This window comes from Thermobia domestica, chromosome 17 (genome assembly GCF_964235325.1).
Source record: "Thermobia domestica chromosome 17, izTheDome1.hap1.1, whole genome shotgun sequence".
In the NCBI taxonomy this organism is placed as follows: domain Eukaryota; kingdom Metazoa; phylum Arthropoda; class Insecta; order Zygentoma; family Lepismatidae; genus Thermobia; species Thermobia domestica.
In genome coordinates, this window is record NC_137470.1 from 183,432,155 (window position 1) to 183,454,358 (window position 22,204).

Consider the following 22,204-nt stretch of genomic DNA (forward strand, 5'->3'; position numbering starts at 1 on the left):
CAATTTAGATTTGCAACTTTAGAACTGTTTTGACGATAGAAGTAACAGTACATTTTAATTCTCTACGTCCTAAGGAACCCGGAGGTTCAATGTCCTACTTCTGCAAGATCCATTTTAATATTGTCCACGTCTTTATAATGGACGTTTTCCGATTGGATTTCCAGTTAAATCTTTGAAAGTGTTTCTACTGTCTTCCATTCTGGCTACGTGACCTGCGAACCTGAGCCCCCTAGACTTGGTGACCCTCAAAATATTTGGCAAACGGTATAAATTTCTCGTTATGAAGATTCCGCCATTCCCGTTCCTTTGGGTCCGAATATTTGTCTGAGGATTTTATTGTCAAATACTTTCAGCCGGTGTTCTTCCCTCAGAGTAAGCTACCGTGTTTATCAATCATGCAGCACAACTAGCATTATCGTTTTATATACTTTAAGTTTTAAATTTCTCGACAGAATTCATGACGACAAAAGATTTTGAACTGAATAATAACATGAATTTATTGCTTTCAGTTGAAATTTAATTTGTTCGTGGACATGATTTTGGTCTGCTAACATTGATTCTAAATATTTGAAAGTATGTACTTTGTCAAAAATATTATTTGATATGTTGATGCATCCATAATTTGCAGTATTAACTTCCAATCTGAGCTTCCGATGAACTTTCAACCTGTACACTCTACGTAAAATATAAGTTAGAATTACAACTTGTCATTAACAAAAGAAGAAGAAAGAAAGATCCTGGCAACATAGTAGAATATTTATTTCGAATCTAATATATTTTTGCAATATCTTTTGTTTTCAAGGCACAAGATATTAAAACTATTTTAGGGCCGCGGTGGCTCAGTGGTAGAGCGTTCACATCTGGTGGAAGGAGTACTTGCTTCGATCCCAGCTCGCGCCAAATGAACTTTGTGGTGGACAAATCCCGTGTGTGTGGGTTTTCTCGGGGTTCTCCCGTTTTCTCCCACTTTCTTCATTCCACCATTTCATTCATTTCCCATCATCACCGTCTCTTGTAGCCTAACCGGCATAATCGTGGGACGTAAAACCTAAAGATTTAATTTCATTAAAACTATCTCGACAAGAATGTGCAAAATAGATTCATGTTCACCCTATAAGTAGGCATGTCACGATATTGGAATAGGCAGAGCAAATCAATAATAATAATAATAATAATAATAATAATAATAATAATAATAATAATAATAATAATAATTCAGCAATAACCTGAAGACTGTTAAGCTATAGTTCTTTTCGTACTTTTGGTACACAAAGAGAGATAAATTCCATTTTACTTAATCCTCTCTCACCTGAAGGCTTATCTATTACGAATTTCTCTAAGATAAAAGAGAGCTTCCGCCATTTTTGAGGATATGAAAATTCCAATCTTGCGTAATTCCATCTCGCCAAAAACGTAGAGAAGGAATTTCTGTACTACGTTATTAATCACCATAAAATTTCAAAATCACAAATGCATTTGATAAGGAAATACATGTGGAAATCATTAAACTAATTTCAATATTGTCAGTTTCTTTCAGCTGTACTATACATATGAAAACCTAATATCTAAAATCTAAATAAAATTACTAGGGTAGTAAATCGAATTCTGATTTTCACTTTACAACATATTAACCTGACTTTGAAGAAATTTAAAAAAAAACGACTATAGAATGTCATGAAACCTTTAAAATTTGGAACTACCACATAATTAAACAAAAAATAAATAAATAAATAAATAAATAAATAAACAGACTGCTGACAGACGGACATTAATATTTTGAGCGTGTATATAGTAAATCGGTTGAAACGTCGAATTACATTTTGTTGGAAAAAAATAATCGAGTGCTATAAGTGAAAAAACCGTTGATGTACGCGCCTTTGGCGTATGAGACCCGGGTTCGATTACACGTGAATCAGTAGGCCCACATCTTATGTAGCCCCGCTGCTCAACGGGACGTTAAACTCAGAATCAACGTAAGTGCTATATATTGAATATTGAACTGTATGGTTGAGAGATTTGGACATCACGGAAGTTAGATAAGAAATACTTAGAGAGCTTCGAAATGTAGTGTTGGAGAAAGATGGAGAAGATAAAATGGACAGAGGGAGAGCAACAAATGAAGATGTTTTAAAACGGATAGGGGATAAGAGGACACTTTTAACAAGCATCCTTCGTGGAAAGGCGAATTGGATTGGACATATCTTGAAAGGAAATTGTCTTCTTCATACCGCCATAGAAGGAAAGATGTTAGAAAAGCCAGGAATAGGAAGAAGAAGAATACGAGTGATCGATGATTTGAAAAATAATAGAATATATTGGGAGTTGAAAGAGGAAGCTGAACTTTGAGAAATGTAAAAAAAAAAAATCTGTCCCAAACTTTAAAAAAAAAGCACCATTAGTCCCGACACTTGACAAGAAGCAGAATACTTTAAAAGGAAGCAATGGGGACTGTTGGGAAGATCCAGAGAGAATGTACGCCAATAGAATAATTTTAGTGAAAGATATTGACGAAAATTATTTTCTTATCATAATTATTTAAATAAGGAAACCTCAAATTTGGGGAATTTATCCTCATGTACCCGCTACTTCATAACTGATTTCAACCGCAGCCAATGTCGACTAATAATTCAATTCGGTATTATACAGCTAAAAGCGATTATCCACGTCGAACTGTAATCAGTCCCTGGAACTGTAATTACTCTTAAACTGCGCTAGTAATATTAAAATGTTGCGTTGTTTATGTTGATTGGGAATATAATGTATCAAATTATTATTATTATTATTTTAATTAATGCTGTAATATAGAATTTAATGCTAAGACAGAGTCTTGCTCCACCATAGGCTTCACTCTTTATTTGTAGTTTGACACGAGCTGCCCCGGGTTTGATTCTCGGTGGGGACACTCGGTCGAGAAAGTGTAGGAGCTTTTTCAGGCCAGCAGTCCTGATCAACGAACTTAAAAAGTTCGTTACTGAATTTTCTGTGTCTATGTGTCTATCTGTCTGTCCGTCTGTCTGTTATTTGCGATTTTTTCAGTTTTGAACCCTGCATTCGATAGAGCATCAAAAACTATCAGAGAAATTTATTAAAGTTTCTGCATCACTCTTACCGTTCCGAGATATTGGCCGAAAAATGGCCGACTCCCAGCAATTTAAGCAGTCATAGCTCCAGAACTGTAAGTGATAGAGAGATCATATTTGTACAGATCAATGTCAAAAAGGATCGTAAATATTTTGGTATTAAATAGTAACCGGTGGCCGCTATCCAACTGGCCACTGGTTTGACCAATGGCCAGTTGGCCAGTGGCCAATAATCAGTATCGACTCCAAAATGTTTACCATACTTTTAGGTATTTAGTAACACAAATGTCATCTCGTTACGATTTACCATTCCCATGATATTGGCCAAGAAATGGCCAATTCCTAGATATTTAAGGAGCCATTGCTCGGGAACCATAAGTTGTAGGATATTGATGTTGATCAATACCTAAGAGGATGGTAAATATTTTGGTTCCAAATAGTAACCAGTGGCCACTTTTAATTTTAAGGGTTCAGAAGGGGGATGAAGAAATTCCCATGTTATTTAAATAGACGTTTTCTTGGGATACAAAATCTTATCTTTTAGATAGTTGAAATACGAAAATAAACTTAAAATTCGGTAGAATTGTGGGATTAAGAGGTGCGAGGCCATAGGCCGAGTAAACGCAGGATTAGAGGTTGAAGCCCCCAACTTTCTAAAACTTCTCTTTTTTCTGGGAAGAGAAGGTGATCATTACTATAATGTCAAAATTTTTTTTCTTTATTAAAAAAGGTATCCATTTTTAGGATTTGTTTAATGCGTATTTCGGCGAAAATTCCAATTCTAAAGGGGGTAAGGAGGACAATTTCTATAATATTAAGTTTTCCCTTAACAAATAAAACACAGTTCTGACCAGAGCAGAATGAAATATATTAAAAACTATTACTTACAATGTGTTACAGTTTCAAGGACCTAACGTCCTCTTCATCAGACACCAACACTTTGAGTGTTGGTGTCTGATGAAGAGGACGTTAGGTCCTTGAAACTGTAACACATTGTAAGTAATAGTTTTTAATATATTTCATTCTGCTCTGGTCAGAACTGTGTTTTATTTGTTAAGCTACTTATCCAGAGCTATGGAGTTTGTTCATTAAGTTTTCCCTTTTTTTTTTTTTTTTTTTTTTTTTAAGAAAATCCTTAGTGTAAACATTAGCTTATGTTGGAGTTGTAAAATTTGTTATATAAACTGTTACTTAGAAATAGGGCAAACATGTATTTCAGCATTTTTAAGGTTTCCTCTCCTGGAAGAGAAACGAGAGCACATTTACTATTATATGAAAGAGTGAAAATGATTCACTGAAAATACAAGCCTATTGATATATACCAACTTGAGGACTTACACGTAATGATAGCGAGAGAGACAGATCTCAAAACCCGTAACGTTGTACTGTGCGGACGAACGTAGACTGAAAATATTTGAGAATAAAATTCTAAGACAATATTTGGACCCAAGAGCGACGGGAATGGGGAATGGCGGAAACTTCATAAGGAGGAACTACATAAATTATACCGTTTACCGAACATCGTTAGGGTCACCAAATCTTGGAGGCTCACGTGGACAGGCCATGTGGTTAGAATGGGAGAAAATAGGGACGATTTCAAGGTTTTAACTGGAATTTCAATCGAGCAACGACCATTAAGAAGACCTAGGCGCAGATGGGAGGACAATATTAAGATGGATCTCACAAAATAGGAATACAAACTAAAAACTGGATTCAGTTGGCTAAGGACAGAAGTCAGTGGAAAGCTTTTGTGAACACGGCTAGTCCCTTCCATGTGTGGGATATGGCTAACACATAACCATCGTTAAAGTAGCTGTTATCTGTTAATCTGGTTTGACTCCATTAACAAAACTCAACCAGATAATCGCTTTAGCTGTATATTGTAGAAAACTGAATTAAAAATAAAGCAACCTTTCTACAGTCATTGTTCGGAGTAACGGAAAACGGACGTATTAACAACATAATGGTATAAGTAACTGCGTAATGCTAATAATACACACTAAAAAAATCAATATACATAATATCACTTGGGATATTTGAATTAATGTCTGAATTTTGATCCATTTGCGTTAAATCATATGAAATATATTCATAGTGGAAAATGTCTTGGTTTTACGCAGGTTAAAATATACGTTAAATCAAAAAATGTGTTTTCGATCCATATTAGATGCATGTGCCAATCTTAATATTGCATTGCCTTTTACTTCTTTACTTTTGGGAAACAATATTAATAGAATTAATATTAAGGATGCCATACTACTTTTTTATAAATAATTATGAAACTCAACTTTATTGTTGTTTTTTTTTAACTTTTATTTTCAACGTAAAGATAAGTCAGTGACATAACATATTCAAAAAGAAAATTGCATTAACATAACACTGAAGCGTAACGTGGAAGCATGTAATCATGTAGTTAAGGTTTAAGCGGAACTAAGAGAAAGTAAACCCACCATTGTGGATTTGAAGTCGCTACTGAGATAATAAAATTATTCTCAGATTGTTTCTGATATATACGTATTCAAAGTTTGAAATGCAGTAGAATTGTTTGTTTGTCTTGACAAATATCGAGTATATTCTGACTCAGCTTAAGAGGCTTCATCCCGGCGAAATTAAAATACCGCTAATTTTACAGTGATTATGTGATATGTTCAAATAGATAAAAGATAATCGAAATTTGGAACAAGAGCGCCCTGGACAATATCATTTTACATGAGATACCGTTATCACGACTCACTTATCTGCCTTCGATTTCGAGCCATTTTGAAAATCGGCATTTATTTTCGCGTTTCTAAACAGCTGGAAACGGAAAGCCACTAGGTGACTTGTGATAACGGTACCTCACGCAAAATAATATTGTCTAGGGCGCTCTTGTTCCATATTTCAATTATCTTTTATCTATTTGAAGATATCACATAATTATTGTAAAATTAGCGGTATTTTAATTTCGCTGGAATGAGGCCTCTTAATTTCAATAATGTTTTTTTATGAAAAAAGAATGCTAAAAAATATCCAGTTATGAAAAGCTTTAATGAATTTTTATGTTTATTTCCAGCTTGCCGTATCCCCCTGGACGTCCATTGCCATATGCACCTTATGCACCGTACGCACCGTACGCCCCTTATGCATATGGGTATCGCTACGGCCTTCTTCGTGGACCGCCAGCACCGCCATTTTCCCGGTTCAGGAGGCCACCAATCCGGCCAGGTTTTGGCCCTGGTGGCCGCTTCCCCATTGGCTATGGTCGAGGGCCAGGACCACTACCGTTCCTCAGAGGCATTGGTGGTCCTTTGGGCGCTGGTGGAAACTATGTTGACATTCTACAAGCTTTAGAACTTGCAAGCCTCAATGGTGTTGGATACGCCAATCAGTTCTCTTACAGTGGAGGTGATATTAATGACTTTCCCTCATTAACACTTGAAGCTCCAGATTCAGCTTCATTTGGAGACTTCTCCGAAAGTGACACATTTAGCAGCAGTAGTAGTAACCAATTAGCTGAAGCAAGTGATAAGGGAAATGCACAATCAAATAAGGGCGCAGGAATCCTAAAAGAAGGTTCGATGTATGATGAATTTGGTGACGATAGTATGCAAAACTATGATTATGCTCCAACATTTGGATACGATACTATGTTAAGATTGAATAAGTTACTATCTCAAAATGGTGGACTTATTAGCAATGGTGGTTTCTTGAACAACAGTAAAAATGGAGTTCAAACTGGAGGATTTTTTATCATTCAAGCACCGTCATTTCTTCCCAATGAAATAAGTGATGCGAATCAAAAAGGGGAGAATAACCAAAACATTTATCCAATTTCCGATGGACAATCTCCCAAATTTTATCCAAGTCAAGAAATCAGTAACGGTTATGGTCCAGTTCAATACAGCCACAATACACAACAACAACAAGGACACCATAATTCCAATAACCAACAACCTAATAGCTATACTAGTGTGAAATTTCAAACAGGAAAAGATATAATTCCTGCAATTCCAATTCCAGGCCAAAAGCACATGTACTATCTTCTAGGTGCACATACAAGTAACCAACAACAGCCCCAACAAAGCAAAAGTAACGGTAATAACAATGAAGAGGTAGTTATAATTCTTCAACCTCCTGTTCAACAACAATCAGCCAACCCACAGCATCAACAACAATACCAAACCTATCATCAACAACAAGACCAGAAGAATACCCCTGTAATTTCTTACCAAAAATACTCAAGTCAAGGACAATCTGTTCAGCAAGGGTACAATACATACGCCCTTCAAGGTGGTTCTAGCAACCAAATTGTGACTAAAGCTCCTAATATTAGTTACTCGTTTACACCTATGAGAAACCAAAACAATGATGAACGATATTCTCAACGTGTGCAATATCGTGTTCATGAGCATACAAATCATCAAGACAACACCAATGGATTTTATCCCATTCCAAATCCACTTTTCCGTCATCACGTGCAAAAACACCAGCAACAGCAGCAGTCTAGTAGCCCTCGACATCCCACTTCGTACACAACGCAGATTAATGGTTCTCCAGAGAGCTATGATGGTATTTCGACACGAAGTGTATTCCCAACCAGTCATTATTTATCCAGCACAGAAGAGAGTACGCAATCTTCTAGTGAACAATTAAACAAGCCTGATCTCTCCACTTTAACTAAAAGTCAGAAAAGTAAATTATTTACTAAACCTGAAAACAGACCTCCGTTCCTGAGACCCAGCAGAAAGAAGAAGAAGAAGGACAAGTCAGAACCATTGTCAGTGGCGTCATCATCACTGGAGGCCAAAGAACATAAGAAGAGACATACAGAAGCTGTCGAGAAGCCAATTGTGTCCCAGTATGAATATGCTCCTGGTTACAGTTATATTTATGATGACAACAGTGAAGCTGAAAAACCAACTGAGAATGGACAAGGTAAGTTTATTTTTTCTTTCATTTGTTTTAAATCTGATTCAAACTACCTGTACTCGCTCAGCAAAATAATACGTTTATTGTTAAAATTATTAAGGTGTAACTGTTTTTGCAAATATCCACTTGGCTTCATAAGACACTGTGAATACACAGGTAGTGACACATTTAATATTTTAAAAAAAGCAAACAAATCTCTGATTCGAGCTCCTCCGTGGCTAAGCAGTTAACGTACGCGCCTTTTGCATGTAAGACCCATGTTTGATTCCCGGCAGGAGCTCATGTGCTTCGGATTTCACTTTAATCAATAGGTCCACGTTTCATATAGCCTCGCTCCTGAACGAGAAGTTAAACTCAACTCAACAACAAATGGTTGACTCCTGATTGGTTATCATAGGTTACTGCAGCCAATCCCCTTCCATCTCAAACCGAAATATAAAACAGAAACAAAAATCGCTAATTACCTTCCCTCCCCTTGTTGAAACCATATACTTTCATAACTAGGCCTAATCTAATAGCTTTTACAATAACCTTTCGTTAGTTGTTTTAGACCTTAATTACCCTGTCTGGGCACAGACCACAGCCGTAGTATGTTTCTCTCTAAATTTAAATGTGCTCAATTGATGAAGCTGGTTTCTTGTCTGCTCTCATCAAGGATGTTATAAAATAGAGGATCTGCCCATGCGTATCTTCCTCATGAAGCCACAAAACAACCGAGCATCGTCTGAGCAATCACGTCTGATTGGCTACTCTTGTTTCTGTCATGATTGTTGGCTCGAAACACTGCAACCTTAGTGGCGCGGAGTGGGCAGAGTAGGTGTGGCGAAGCTGTGACGTTTGGGTTCACGATTTTTCTGTATGGGCAGATCCTCTGTTTTATAACATACTTGGCTCTCATACTTTCCTGGGGTCTGAGCAGGCGCGCGCACCCAGAAATATTTTGTTGGAAGGTGTTCAAGCTTTGGGGGAATAGTCCAAAACTAAGTCTATGTAGTATTAAATAGGTATTATTCTGCATGTGAAAAAGACGATAAGTAATTTTGAAATACTTCCACCAAAACGAAAAAAAAATGTTTTTATAAGAGAAAGAATACAGATGAAGTGTAAAACCAAACTTTAATGCTTCATCAATCATTTCCCTGTTAAATATGTATAGTTCAATTGAGAAAGTGTACAAATGTATTTAGAGTTAGGAAGTTTTGGGGAAGTTCGGACCTCCCGTGGGTGCACTTCTAGGTCTTAGATACCCTAATAAAGTAAGAATGTTAATGTTTTTTATTTGAACGTTGTGAATGGCAAACTTAATTTGCGGTATCTATATGCTTTTAGCTTTCGCTTTTATAAATTTTAGATTTTATACACAGAACTCAAAAAAAAAAAAAAAATATTGGTCCTAGAGAAGACGTTACCTTCTGCGTCTAACCCATTTTCAAATCGGAATAAGTTTGCATATTTTGACAAAATACATAACACTGTACAAACATCTATTGCAGTATCTATTTGAGATTAACTTGAAAGCAAAAGGCAGGGACAAAATATCGAAGTTAATCCTTAGTGTCTTGAATACAATTGAAAGATGAAGCAAACGAAGATATAGAAAGTAATGTGTATATAAAAACCAACAGGAAAAGTGACGAATCTTGTTTTCAGGAAATACATGGCAGTGACAATGTAGAAGCAGGAAATTATATAAATTTTAAGTGCAATTTTACATTACATATCTGGAAATGAAAATAAGAAAAGAAAAGTAAATACATTCATTATTTTCGTAAAAAAAAAAAAAAAATCTTATCCAGATTCATATTTCTCAACGTGACATTAAAACCTCAGCGGAACTACATTTAATAGTTCAATGAGTTTACACCGTTTACCAAACATTGTCAGGGTCATGAACTCTAGGAGGCTTAGGTGGAGAGGTGGTGTAGCCAGAACGAAAAAAAAAGTAGGAACGTTTTCAAAGCCTTAATTGGGAGCGCAATCGGTAAACATCCATTAGGAAGACCTAGGCGCAGATGGGAGAACAATATTAACATGGTTCTCGCAGAAATAGGAATGCAAAGTAGAAACTGGATCCAGTTGTCTAAGGACAGAAGTCAATGGAGAGCTTTCGCGGTATTGAACCTCCGGGTTTCATAGGCCATAGGGTTAGTTAGTTAGTTACTTAATGAGTTCATATTGTTTTTTGATATTGTAATATGACAAATAAACAGAATAATTAAGGAAGAGCACACTGCAAACTCAATAATCGCAAAAGAAATAAATTCGGGTCTCTGAGACACCACAGAGTGTAAGTATACATTCTTTCCACCACAGTGTTTGAGGGTGAAATCGATTATATATATAATAAATAATGTTTGAATTACATTTCTTGCCTAAAAAACAAAACTAAACTAAATCTGTTCCTCGAAAGCAACCTGCATTGTTGTAGCCTATCGGTTGAAGATTCTAGTTCATGGCATTCTCCTATTTGTCTTTGATGTACCCAAAGGACTGTTTACTGAGACACTTCAGCTGTTGATTCTAACTTTAAAGGAGGCACGTTGGTTCAGTGATAAAGCGCTAATCACTTGTGTGTGGATTCCCTGGTTCGATCTCCGACCAAGTAAATTTGTGATGGAGAACATCGTTTGTTTTCTCGGGCACTCTCGTTTCCAACCACGAATTCTTCCATTATCAGTTACTTACCTTAATTATCGTCCCCCTTAGCCTAAAGGGCATAATTGTGAGACGATAAACTGACAGATTGAGTTTTATACCTTGAACGAAGGTAGATTGAGAAAAAAAAAACTCAAAGGAAAATTCAATTATTAAAAGCAACAAATCTTCCTTCTCACTGGACACTCCACGGTCAAAGAAGTCATATTATTCTCTATACTGTGTTCATTTATCCACTTCTTTTTCTTCTTTTCTTCTAATTTCTTCTTCATCTTCTTCTTCTCTGTGCCTTGATTGTTTATTCAAGCATTCTTCGCTCCACTTCTCTGAAGATTGTACAAAGTTTGTTCTCCATTGTTGTTCGACACCCACGTTCTCATACAGAAAATGGAAAGGAAAGATGCTGAGACCCTTACACACATAGAAGAAAGTAGTATTTTCTGTATCCCATTTTTTTCTACTTTCTATGTTCCATATAACTGAAGCTCTTAAGTCATACTTTAAAGTGTAATAATCTTCATTAAAAAAAAATAAATAAATAAAATAAAAACGAATACTTTTAAAAATGATTTTTGTGTTTGACTTTACTAAACTCGATATTACTGACCTATATAATGCTCGTAGTTCTTACAAGAAAAAAAAAAACTTTTAAATTTGTTTAATACTGTAGAAAATGAAATATTTAGACTCGCTAAACTTGAAAGAAAATATGTTATTTATGAAAATAACGTCCCTGAGAAGATTTAAGGCTACTTTATACTGAAAGTAATCAATAACAAAATGCTGCAGCACATTCTGAAGTCGATTGAAGCCTTTGCTTGAAGGTACTACCTCAGTATTCTCCTGGTGGAATTGTCGATAACAGACAAAACAGAGCATAGCGAATCACCGATAATATGAACCACCGATAACATTAACCATATACAGTAGAACCCCTCTGGTCCGCCCTCGGCTGGTCCGCCACTCCTGTTGGTCCGACCGTGCTCGAGCCGAACTTGTCCCGACTTGTCGGTGAGTCACGATGTTTATTGTCGTTTACCGCCGTCGCGGCATTGTTGTTTACTTGCTGTTACCCCATATCCACTTTAGTGCTCCGTCATTTCTTTTATCGTTTATTTCCTTGTGCGTATTTCCTGTCCTGTACTGTGCAGCTTTTAGTGCTTACTGTTTGTTTGCTTTTATTGTAGAGAACAATACGGTCATTTTTGAGTTCAGAGACTGTTTATTTTATTGTAAATCCGTGCTTTTCTTTATTTTCGACTGTATAGCGAACCACCGACAACATTAACCGTGATTCACCGGTGGCTCAGTGGTAGAGCGTTCGCCTCTGGTGCTTGGGTTCCCGGGTTCGATCCCAGTTCCTGCCAAGTAAACTTTGTGGTGGACAAACACCGTGTGCGTGAGTTTCCACGGGGTTCTCCCGTTTCCTCCCATTTTATTAATTCCACCATTTCATTCATTTCTCATCATCATCGTCTCCTTTAACCTAACCGGCATAACTGTGGGAAGTAAAACTTAAAGATTTCATTTCACTTTTTCAACATTAACTGTATATCACAAACCACCGATGACATTAACCGTATATAACGTCCATCTGGAATACTTGAACTGAAAGAATAAAATCTCCACGATTCTGTAAGTACATTTGTTACAATTTTGACGATATGTTATACTACATCTTCCCATTTTTGAAACTCTTTAATTTGCGTAACAATATGTCGAATGTTTTTCCTGAGCTGCAGAAAAGTTACTTGTCGATTGACTATAGAACTAATTATGTACTAAGCTTTATAATAACGCACTGTTTCCTCTATAAGGAACCATGAGTCACATTGTGTCTAAATGAGAAGTGTATTTTCCAGCACAACTAAACAAGACATCAGGAACGACAGTAAACTTTTACAAACTTATTTTCATATTCTTTAGTAATAATGAATGTTTTACAATATACGGTAAAAGGTTCATCTCTGACGTGTGCGATAATTTCTGGTACTGGTGCTGACAACAACGAGTCAAAATCAACAACAATAAGTTACCCCAGGTTTTTCTATTATGTTCAATTACGTCCACTTTGCGTTTTCTTCTGTTGATGTTTAGTTGCAGTTAGGATTCCTTACCCATGTCTTAAACATTGATCCTATCCTGATTTAATTCTATTTGATGTATTCCCGTCTAACAATATATATATATTTTTAGAACAGGTAACGAAGCTGCAAGACGTAACTAACTAACTAACTCTATGGCTTATGGAACCTGGAGGTTCAATGCCGCGTTCACAAAAGCTCTCCATTGACTTCTATCCTTAGCAAACTGGATCCAGTTTCTACTTTGTGTACCTATTTCTGCAACATTCATCTTAATATTGTCTACCATCTGCGCCTAGGTCTTCCTAATGGTCATTTCCCATTGATCTTGAAACTTTGAAAGCATTCCTACGTTCTTCCACTCTGGTTACATTACCGGCCTACCTGAGCCTCCTAGATTTGATGACTCTAACAATGTAAATTATGTAGTTTCTTTTTATGAAGTTTCCGTCATTCCCCTTTCCCGTTCATCTTGTGTCCAAACATTCGTCTCAGGATCTTCTGCTCAAATGTTTCCAGTCCACATTGTTCCCTCAGAGTAAGCAACCATGTTTCGCAACCGTACAGAACTACAGGCATGATTATCGTTTTATATATTTTAAGCTTCAAATTCCTCCACATAATTTGTGACGAGAAAAGATTTTGAACTGAATAATTACACGAATTTCCTGCTTTTAGTTGACATTTAATTTCTTCGTGAATATGATTTTCGTCTGTTAATATTGATCCTAAATATTTGAAAGTATCCACTTTAACAAAAGTATTATGTCCATAATTTGCGGTATTACGATCTCGACGAACTTTCATGTATTTAATTTTCTCTGCATATGGTTCTAAGCCTATATCCCTACAAGCGTTTAATAAGATCTCTGCATTTCTTTCTATCGTTCTTCTATCATACTCTATTAAATTTTCATTATCAGCTTACGTCATAACCTGGAGACACTAAATTCAGAAATTTGCACAAAGAGGGAAATTGTATCCTGACATTATTTACGCGAAGTAAGATAAAATATTTAAGCCTATTGACAATCAAAAGTTTTCATAAAACGTATAATTTATCCGAGAACGTAATTTCTAATCCAGGCAGTATCGCCTGGGCTGTGCCGAGTAATGGAAAAATGTGTGTTGTGAATAACTAGGAGAAATAGTGGGGGAGTGAAACGGATTTATTCTCAAACAAAGGTAGAAGACGTGATCAAAGCTCTAAAAAGGAAGAAAAACGTGGAGATTGGTGGGTCACGTAACTAGAAGAACAAACAAATCACGCACAAACATTTCTTAGTAGGTTTCAAGAGATAAAAAATGGCCTGGAAAACCTTCAGATGGAAAATGAATAAATTAAATTAGACTAGCTTTCCCCAGTCGTCTACTGGTAGAGCGCATGCCTTTGGTGTAGGACATTCAAGTTCGATTCCCGGTGGGAGATGATTAATTGGTTAGAAGGACTCTATCTTAAGGTGCAGTTTCACGTCTTGTATAGGCTCAGTGCTGAAAAAAGGAAATCTAAACTTCAACACCAGCACCAAGACATGAAATCGTATGTTATTCTGGAAGTTTAGCAATGAAAAAAGATGAGTAGGAAGTATTCATCCATCAGCGAATTCACCATCATTATCATCGTGAGTACTTTGTCATTACTGACAGGTCACTTGCCGCCACTGAGAAGCTCACATATTCCATGCTCTTCCGCTAACATCTTCGTCTTTTTCACGTACGATTTTTCTGTTTTCATATCGTCCACAATTGTAGTCTTCTTTGCCCCTCTCTTTCTTTCCTGCCATCACCCCCTCTACCACGTTCCTCATAATACAGTTCCTTCTTAAAACCAGTTTCTCTTCCTCTTCTTAATAATATCTAAAACTGTTCTTTTTCTCCCCACCGTTTCTAACACCTTCTCAATCGTTTTCCGCTCGACCCAATTAATTATCCATTCTTCTCAGCACCCACATTTCGAAAAATTGAAATACTTTTTCATCATATTTGCGTAATATCCATATTTTTGCCCCATACAGTACAATATTTCACACGAAGTATGTTATGAGTATTTTTCTCAGTTCTTTATTCAAGGTTCCTCAAAATAGTATTTTCTTCCTCCCAGAGGCTTCTTTCGCCATTCCTATCCTTGCTTTCATTTCACGTTTACACTTCATATCATCACTAATAGTATTTTTGGGGCACATTTTACGACCTTCCTTTTGGACTTTTCATATAGAATTTGCCTGAATTCAAAATCTCGCCCAAAATTCTAACGTCTTGTTGGGCACCTTATGGGAGAATCCCTACTTCTTTTCTTTACATTTTAGGTCAAACATCTAAAAGTGCTAAAAGATGTGTTCTGCTACTTTAGATAAAAAGTCCAGAAAACGAATTGAACGCACAAAGATCGTATGACTGTAATACTTATTTGTCTTTTTATTTATTTATTTGTTTATTAGGCAGGAAACATCATTTTCAGCCACAAGTGCGCCTGGGTATATGATGCATGCCATCAATCTTATGCAATAATGACAAAGAAAATATGTGGTAATATATAAATTGTGCCCGATAACAATAACATAAAGCATAATAATAATTTCATCACCTTCCATTTATCTTCCAACTCATTTTCTTCTCTCCTAGGACAAATATTTTTAAAATATATGCTGAAATACATGTCAAATTATTTTAGATAAAATGTATCGACCATTGAAGAATTTCGAGATACCAACACCTTATTATAATACAGACATCTTGTAACAATACTTGTATTCCTACCCCATCTTTCCTGCCCACCTCGTTTACTTCCCTTCTACGTCTAATATAAAAGAAACGCTGGAACAACTATACAATTTTTGATATCTGGGAAGTATGACTAGTGATGATATGAAGTGTAAAAATGAAATAAAAGCAAGAATAGGAATGGCGAAAGAAGCCTTTAGGAAGAAGGAAAGTCTATTTTGTGAGACCTTGAATAAAGAGTTGAAAAAAGTCATACAACGCTTTGTGTGGAGTATTGTACTGTATGCTTCAGAAACATTGGCATTGCAAAAAAAGGAGAAGAAACGACTGGAAGCTTTCGAAATGTGAGTGTGGAGAATAGAGAAAATTAGTTGGGTTGAGCGGAAAACTAATAAGAGAGTGTTAGAAATGGTGGGAGAAAAAAAAACGATTCTAGCTATTATTAAGAAGAGCAAAATAAAGAGAAAGGAAGATAAATTGGCTGGGACATTGGACAAGAAGGTATTACAGGGAGCTAGCTTGTTTACCAGCGGGGACTGAGGTAAAGGGGGAAAGCTTTCAACAATTTTTCTGCCTGAATCTTGCAATACTCCCTTACCCTCCTTCTATATGTCAGCGTTGCCAGGGTTAAAAAAATTGTCATATGAATGTCATACTGAAGAGAGTGTGAGTATGCTGAAGAGAGTGTGAGAGTGTGAGTTATTTGTTGTGTGCTGTTGTGGTTGCGGTTTTGGTGTTTATTATTCATTTGACAATGGCTTCACAGCGTAAGAGAGGGCAAACTATACACAGCGAAGCTAGAGAAGTAATAAGGAAGGCCATAGTGCAGTGCAAGCCAGGGAGAAAAAATCTGAAGCATTTGTTATCACAGCCTAATTTGCGTGTGTCCATGTATACAGGGATCTTTGATAGGGATTGCATAATTGCATAAACTCTTTGAATTAAGTGAGTATTAGCTGAATTTTTTGACAATGCACTGGCAACCCTGCCCAGGACAGTCGAGTGACCGTTTCTTAGTGACGGGGTGGGGCACCTGTCAACCAACTCTAAATTCCTCAGCCTCGCATTAAAGCCAGCTCCCTATAATACTGTACCATGAGGGACGTGCTAGAGGGTATGGTGGCAGGAAAGATAGGGAAGGACGAAGAAGACTACAATTAATGGACAACATCGAAACTGAAAATTCGTACGTGAAGATGAAGAAGTTAGCGGAAGACCGTGGAAGATGGAAGCTTCTCAGCTGCGGCAAATGTTCTGCCAATAATGGAAGAATACGTATGATGATGATGAATGACTATGTATATAAAACAGGATTGAACACATATTAAACATAGACAAATCATGGTATTATCTATGAAGAGAATGACAGTAGGACAAATTCTTAGAAGAGGGTCGTTATTAATGCAAACGAACGAAAAATAGATGTAAGGAAGGAAAAACTAAGGAAAAAGAAAAAGTCTGGTTCAGGACAGGGAAAAACAGAAATAAAAATGCATGAAACAAATCAACATACTGCTGACCTAAGTAGAAGATATTGATAGGAAGAACATACCATAAAAACGTTCAATTGTACTCTGTAAGAGTTTCTTCCTAGTTGTCCTATTTAATTAGTTCTGTTGAACAAGATCCTATATTGCACGCAATGTGTGACACGAATTACTTATGTTCGCAATTTCACATTTTTTTTTTAAGGAGGGAAATTACTGGGAAAGTATATATATATATTTCTTTTTTATTACCGTGTTCGTTTTTTATTTTTTATTTATATTTTTTGTTTTGTTGAAGTTTCTCTCACTATTTTCCATGAATTGCTGATTTTAGAAAAGAAAAAAATCACTAATGGTAGTCGACGTTTCAAACCAACATACGCATAACCATATCTATACACATTCACACACACACACGCACACACACACACACATAAACATAGAACCACTTATGATGTATTCCCACTTGTTGTTGAAAGTTCCTATAGCGTTAATACATGTAAGAATCATTAGGCAAGTATTACATTTTAAAACACGTAGATTTAAAAAAAAATAGAGTTTTAAAAATGAATTTGTAAAGTACCTAAGTGAATTTTCTTACAGAGTAATAACTCTATGAAACAAAAATGTTAACCAATTGAATATTTATTTATTATTATTAATTTTATTTGTTTTCTTATCATTATAGGTAAATATAAGAATTATGGGATTTTTTTTTAATTACCACAAAATAATATTAACACAGTTTTGTAAAATATAGGAGTTGATTTTCAGTTTAGTGTCCTTTTCAGCAGCGAGACTTCATGAGACGTGAACCTACAGCTCCGGCCAGGAATCGAACCCGGATCACCCATGCCAAAGGCGGGAGACCTACTTCATAGATGATCCTAGCTTCTAGTGTATGAACAGTGATGATAGTGACCATTACATGTAACTAAGAAACATAAACATATATATCTGTATTAATATAAGCATCTACCCTTGGATATAATAAATAATAATAATAATAAAAATGTCAAAACCTCAAGATATATTTGCATTTTGGTACTACGGTTTACCTTGTCAAAACCTCAAGATATATTTACAGCTTTTTGTTTCAATAGAAATGTAATGGCGAAGATGAAATAACTTATGTAATGTTCAATGAACACCAAAATCCATTTCTCGATATTTCGTTATGAGTGCTCAGTTTTGAAACCGGAAATATCACACCTCCACCAGTTTCTGTTTCAGTAGAGGGACAAAGGCAGAGACAAAAGGTATTTTTGGGACCCTGAATTCACATCAAAAAATCGTTTCTTATTATCTCTTCTAGATTTTGCTTAGACATCTGGTGGTAAACGAGTGAAAGACAAGAGCTGTTACCGTATTGTACGGACTATAATAGGCACCTTAATTTTTAAGCGTTGTTTTCGGCTATTTAAGCATTTTTTTAAGAAATTTTGTGATGGTGGGGCGGTAGGGAGACCGTGTTCGCAAGCTTGTGAATGCACGCAACTCATGTTCGTCTCGGGGGTGAGCTGACGCAGTGGTAGAGCGTTCACCTCCAGTGCTTGGGGTTCCTGGTTCGATTCCAGCTCGTGCCGTGTGAACTTTATGGGGACAAAAACCGTGCTCGTGGGTTTTCTCGGGCTTCTTCCGTTTCCTCCCACTTTCTTCATTCCACCATTTCATTCATTTCTCATCATCTCCCTCGTGGCTAAGCGGTTAGCGTACGCGCCTATGGTGTGGGAGACCCGGGTTCGATTCCCGGCGGGAGCTCATGTGGTTCGGATTCCAAGTTAATCAGTAGGTTCACGTCTCATATAGCCTCGCTGCTGAACGGAACGCTAAACTAAAATCAACTCAACTCATTTCTCATCATCGTCGTCTCCTTTAGCCTATAGGACGTAAAACTGAAAGACTACATTTTCATGTTCGTCGCATCGGTGCACTGCTACTACTAGTTAAATCCAATGTTGCCAGATAGAGATAGGTTTCCCGCAGCATCGAAAATATTATCATTTATAAGACTGACGCGAATTTTAAACCAAACGCTGAACATTTTTATACTAATTTCTAATATAAGAAGCACCTGAGTTTTCGAGGCAATTTTTCAAAGGAAAAAAGAGAGCCTTATAATCCGTAAAATAAGTTACATAAGACATTCTGGACGATAGCTTGGGAGTGTTTTACAGGTTAAATGTAAGCGTAATACAGTATTCACAGAGTGAGGCGAAGGTCTCGTACACAGGTACTCTGTTTCTAACTTGGATATACTACACTTAGAATCGCAAGGTTCATTCAATCTGCTAGACGTAATTCCTGCGTCCCACGTTGACCAGACAAGAGAGCCTCTGGCGTCCACAATCTTCCAAGATTCCAAGCTTTAGATATGTTGAAGTGACACTCTACACCTTGGTTCGTATGTCATGACATGTACAATTGAGAGGGCACGTTGGCTCAGGGGACAGCATTTACCTCTGGTAGATGGGGTTCTTGGATCGAACACCGGCCAAGAGAGTTTGAGGTGGACAACATCGTGTCAGTGGGTTTTCCTGGGGTATTCTCGTTTCATACATTCTCATTCCACCAATTATTCCATTAGCATTCACTTGCCTTATCATTCGTCTCCCTTAGCCTAAAAGGCATAACGTAGGACGTTAAACTGAAAGATTCCATTTCACGTACAATTCAAAGGGGAAAAATGAAATGAAATTTTGGAGTTTTACGTCCGACGATTATCCCGAATAGGCTAAAGAAGACTGCGATGCTGAACAATGAATGAAAGGGTGGAATGAAGAAAGTGGGAGGGAACTGGAAAACCCAGAGGAAACCCACGCACACGGTGTTTGTCCACCACAAAGTTCACTTGTCGGGAAGCAGGGTTTGAACCCGGGACCCTATGCTCCAGAGGTGAACGCTCTACCACTGAGCCTCCACGGTCCCACAATTCAAAGGATACAAGCCAGTTGACTGTGGTAGCCACTCCTCGGGTCCCATATTTCAATTAGTGATCCTTGAAATTTCAGACATAGCCAGTGTAGCCAATGGTGGCCGTAATGTTCAAACCTCATGGATACCACGAAGCAGCCTTGATCCATGGTGTGTGGATTTTTAGCTTTTAATTCATATCTTCATATAAACAATCAGAACTTTGATACTTTGAGATATATAACATTTTACAAAACTAAATCATAAAACTGAAGAAAAAAAAGTGCATTATAGTATATCAGCTGCTCTTCTTAGGAGGATGGTAGGACGTTCTTTTGATCTCGAATTATTAGAAAGTTTACACCAACAGGAGGACGGAGGAAATTACATTAGACCTCCTGGAATGCACTATTCTGTGTTTGGGAAAGTTTTAGCAGGGCGGAATTAAGGGGGGGACTTAGTTGAGCTGTATACCCAGGCCTGCAGAAGGACAAGGGCTCCCATTCTAATCAAAATCTCAAATGGCTGTCTAAAAGGAATGCTATAAGATACAATCATATTTTTTTTCTTACATTTATACAAAAGGGTAACTTTGTTTGTTATCATGTATTTGGAAGGTTCCATTAAGTTTAATATCATCTAATACATTATATGGTTGATGTAGAACTACGTGTATTTCCTTAACTTTTCTACTGTACTTTCACAGAAATATATTAGCAGAAGTCAGTAAGAACCACATATTATCTCTAGATCCGGACATCCAGATGGGTGAGTCCGGTCCAGAGTTTTAGATATATCATTCCTTTGCACCAGCGAATATGAAATATGAGAGAAAATCAATATATTCAATCAATATATGATTTCACGTGAGAGTTTACTTATGCAATTGACTAAGCAAAATATTCTCCTTTATACGAAATCATTAGTTTATGGTAGTCGATAACTACTTTGTAAATATTATCGCTCAATATATTCAACAGAAAGATGAACAAGTAGGAACCCAGAGTTCTTATTTCTGAAAGCTCACACCATCATTTTTTTCTGATTGCAATTTAATTAGCATATAACAATTGTGTTCTAATTGACGGGTAACACAATGCAAATAAAAAAAAATGTTACTTTTACTTCGTCCTATACTTATGTGGTACATTAAACAATGCACGTATTATCTTAAAATATTTAGGAATACAATGATAAAATTGTACCTGCTAGAGATACTTGTAATATTATTTTCATACACTAAGAAATAAATTAATAATTTAAATAAAATATTTATTTGAGGTAGAACACAATCGAAATTAAAATATATTCAATCAATTGCATTATATAGTAGTATACAATTATTCGTGTACTATACATACAATTGTGCATTTTTAGTACTTATAATGAATAACCGATGAAGACAAAAAATCATCTTTCTCTTTATACTAAAGGGAAAGCAATTAACACTTCTTTCGCGAAAATGGTTGCCACTTTAATGTAGTGTCAAAAGCTAAGTAACTGATAGGTTCAAATTTCAAAACTTTTGGAACCTCACTTCCGCATCTGAAAATGTTATAGGAGTCTTAAGTTATTATTATGTTGTTTTTTTTAAATATTCCTTTCAAACAATCAAAACAGCGGCTTAATCAAATTAGATTATTTTTATCGCTGCCTCATAACATTGGGTCATATGTAATACTTTGATATTAGATACTTTTCAATAACCGTTAGAAGCCATATTAAACAAACTACTTTATATAATTTTAATCGTACATACTTTATATGAGTGTCCTATGATCATTGCCTATCAAATATGATACATATAGATTCTATATTGTAGGTCTTCCATTAGAACATTCAGCGAACTGTTATTTCCATTTTGATTTGTTACAACCATTCTTATCTATTTTGTAACTGTACTAGGGTTTTATTATTATTATTATTATTATTATTATTATTATTATTATTATTATTATTATTATTATTATTATTATTATTATTATTATTATTATTATTACTGACAAAAAGTTGTGCAATCCAATATGAAAAGTAAAGGCACTGGGATGGATCCTTGTGACACTTCATATTTTATTCGAGCTGCTTCTAACTACTCTCCATTTACGTTGATAATCTAAGAATGACCTTGTAGTTACGTATTCAAAACGTTCACATCGTTACCATGGAATGCATAAAAAGTCAATGTATTTATCAGAAGTTGTAATCCACATGATCAAATACTTTGGTAAGATCATAATATTTTGCCAAATCAATAACTTTGAATTTAAATACTTTATTTCAAAGCAAAACATATTTGGTATATATTGTGGATTTGCTTCCGCTAAAGCCAAAGTTGAATTCATTGAGAATATTGTAT

At 36.1% G+C, this 22,204-nt stretch overlaps 1 protein-coding gene across 2 annotated transcripts in view; it reads left to right on the forward strand.

Annotated features, from left to right (window-relative positions):
* The window catches only part of LOC145673853 (uncharacterized), a 55,887-nt gene that overhangs the window by 22,542 nt on the left and 11,141 nt on the right, over positions 1-22,204 (forward strand). For both annotated transcript variants that reach the window (XM_081743625.1, XM_081743626.1), the window contains exon 3: positions 6,133-7,994. In XM_081743625.1, the coding sequence (XP_081599751.1) occupies positions 6,133-7,994 (1,862 nt within the window). The remainder of the gene's footprint in view (positions 1-6,132; positions 7,995-22,204) is intronic.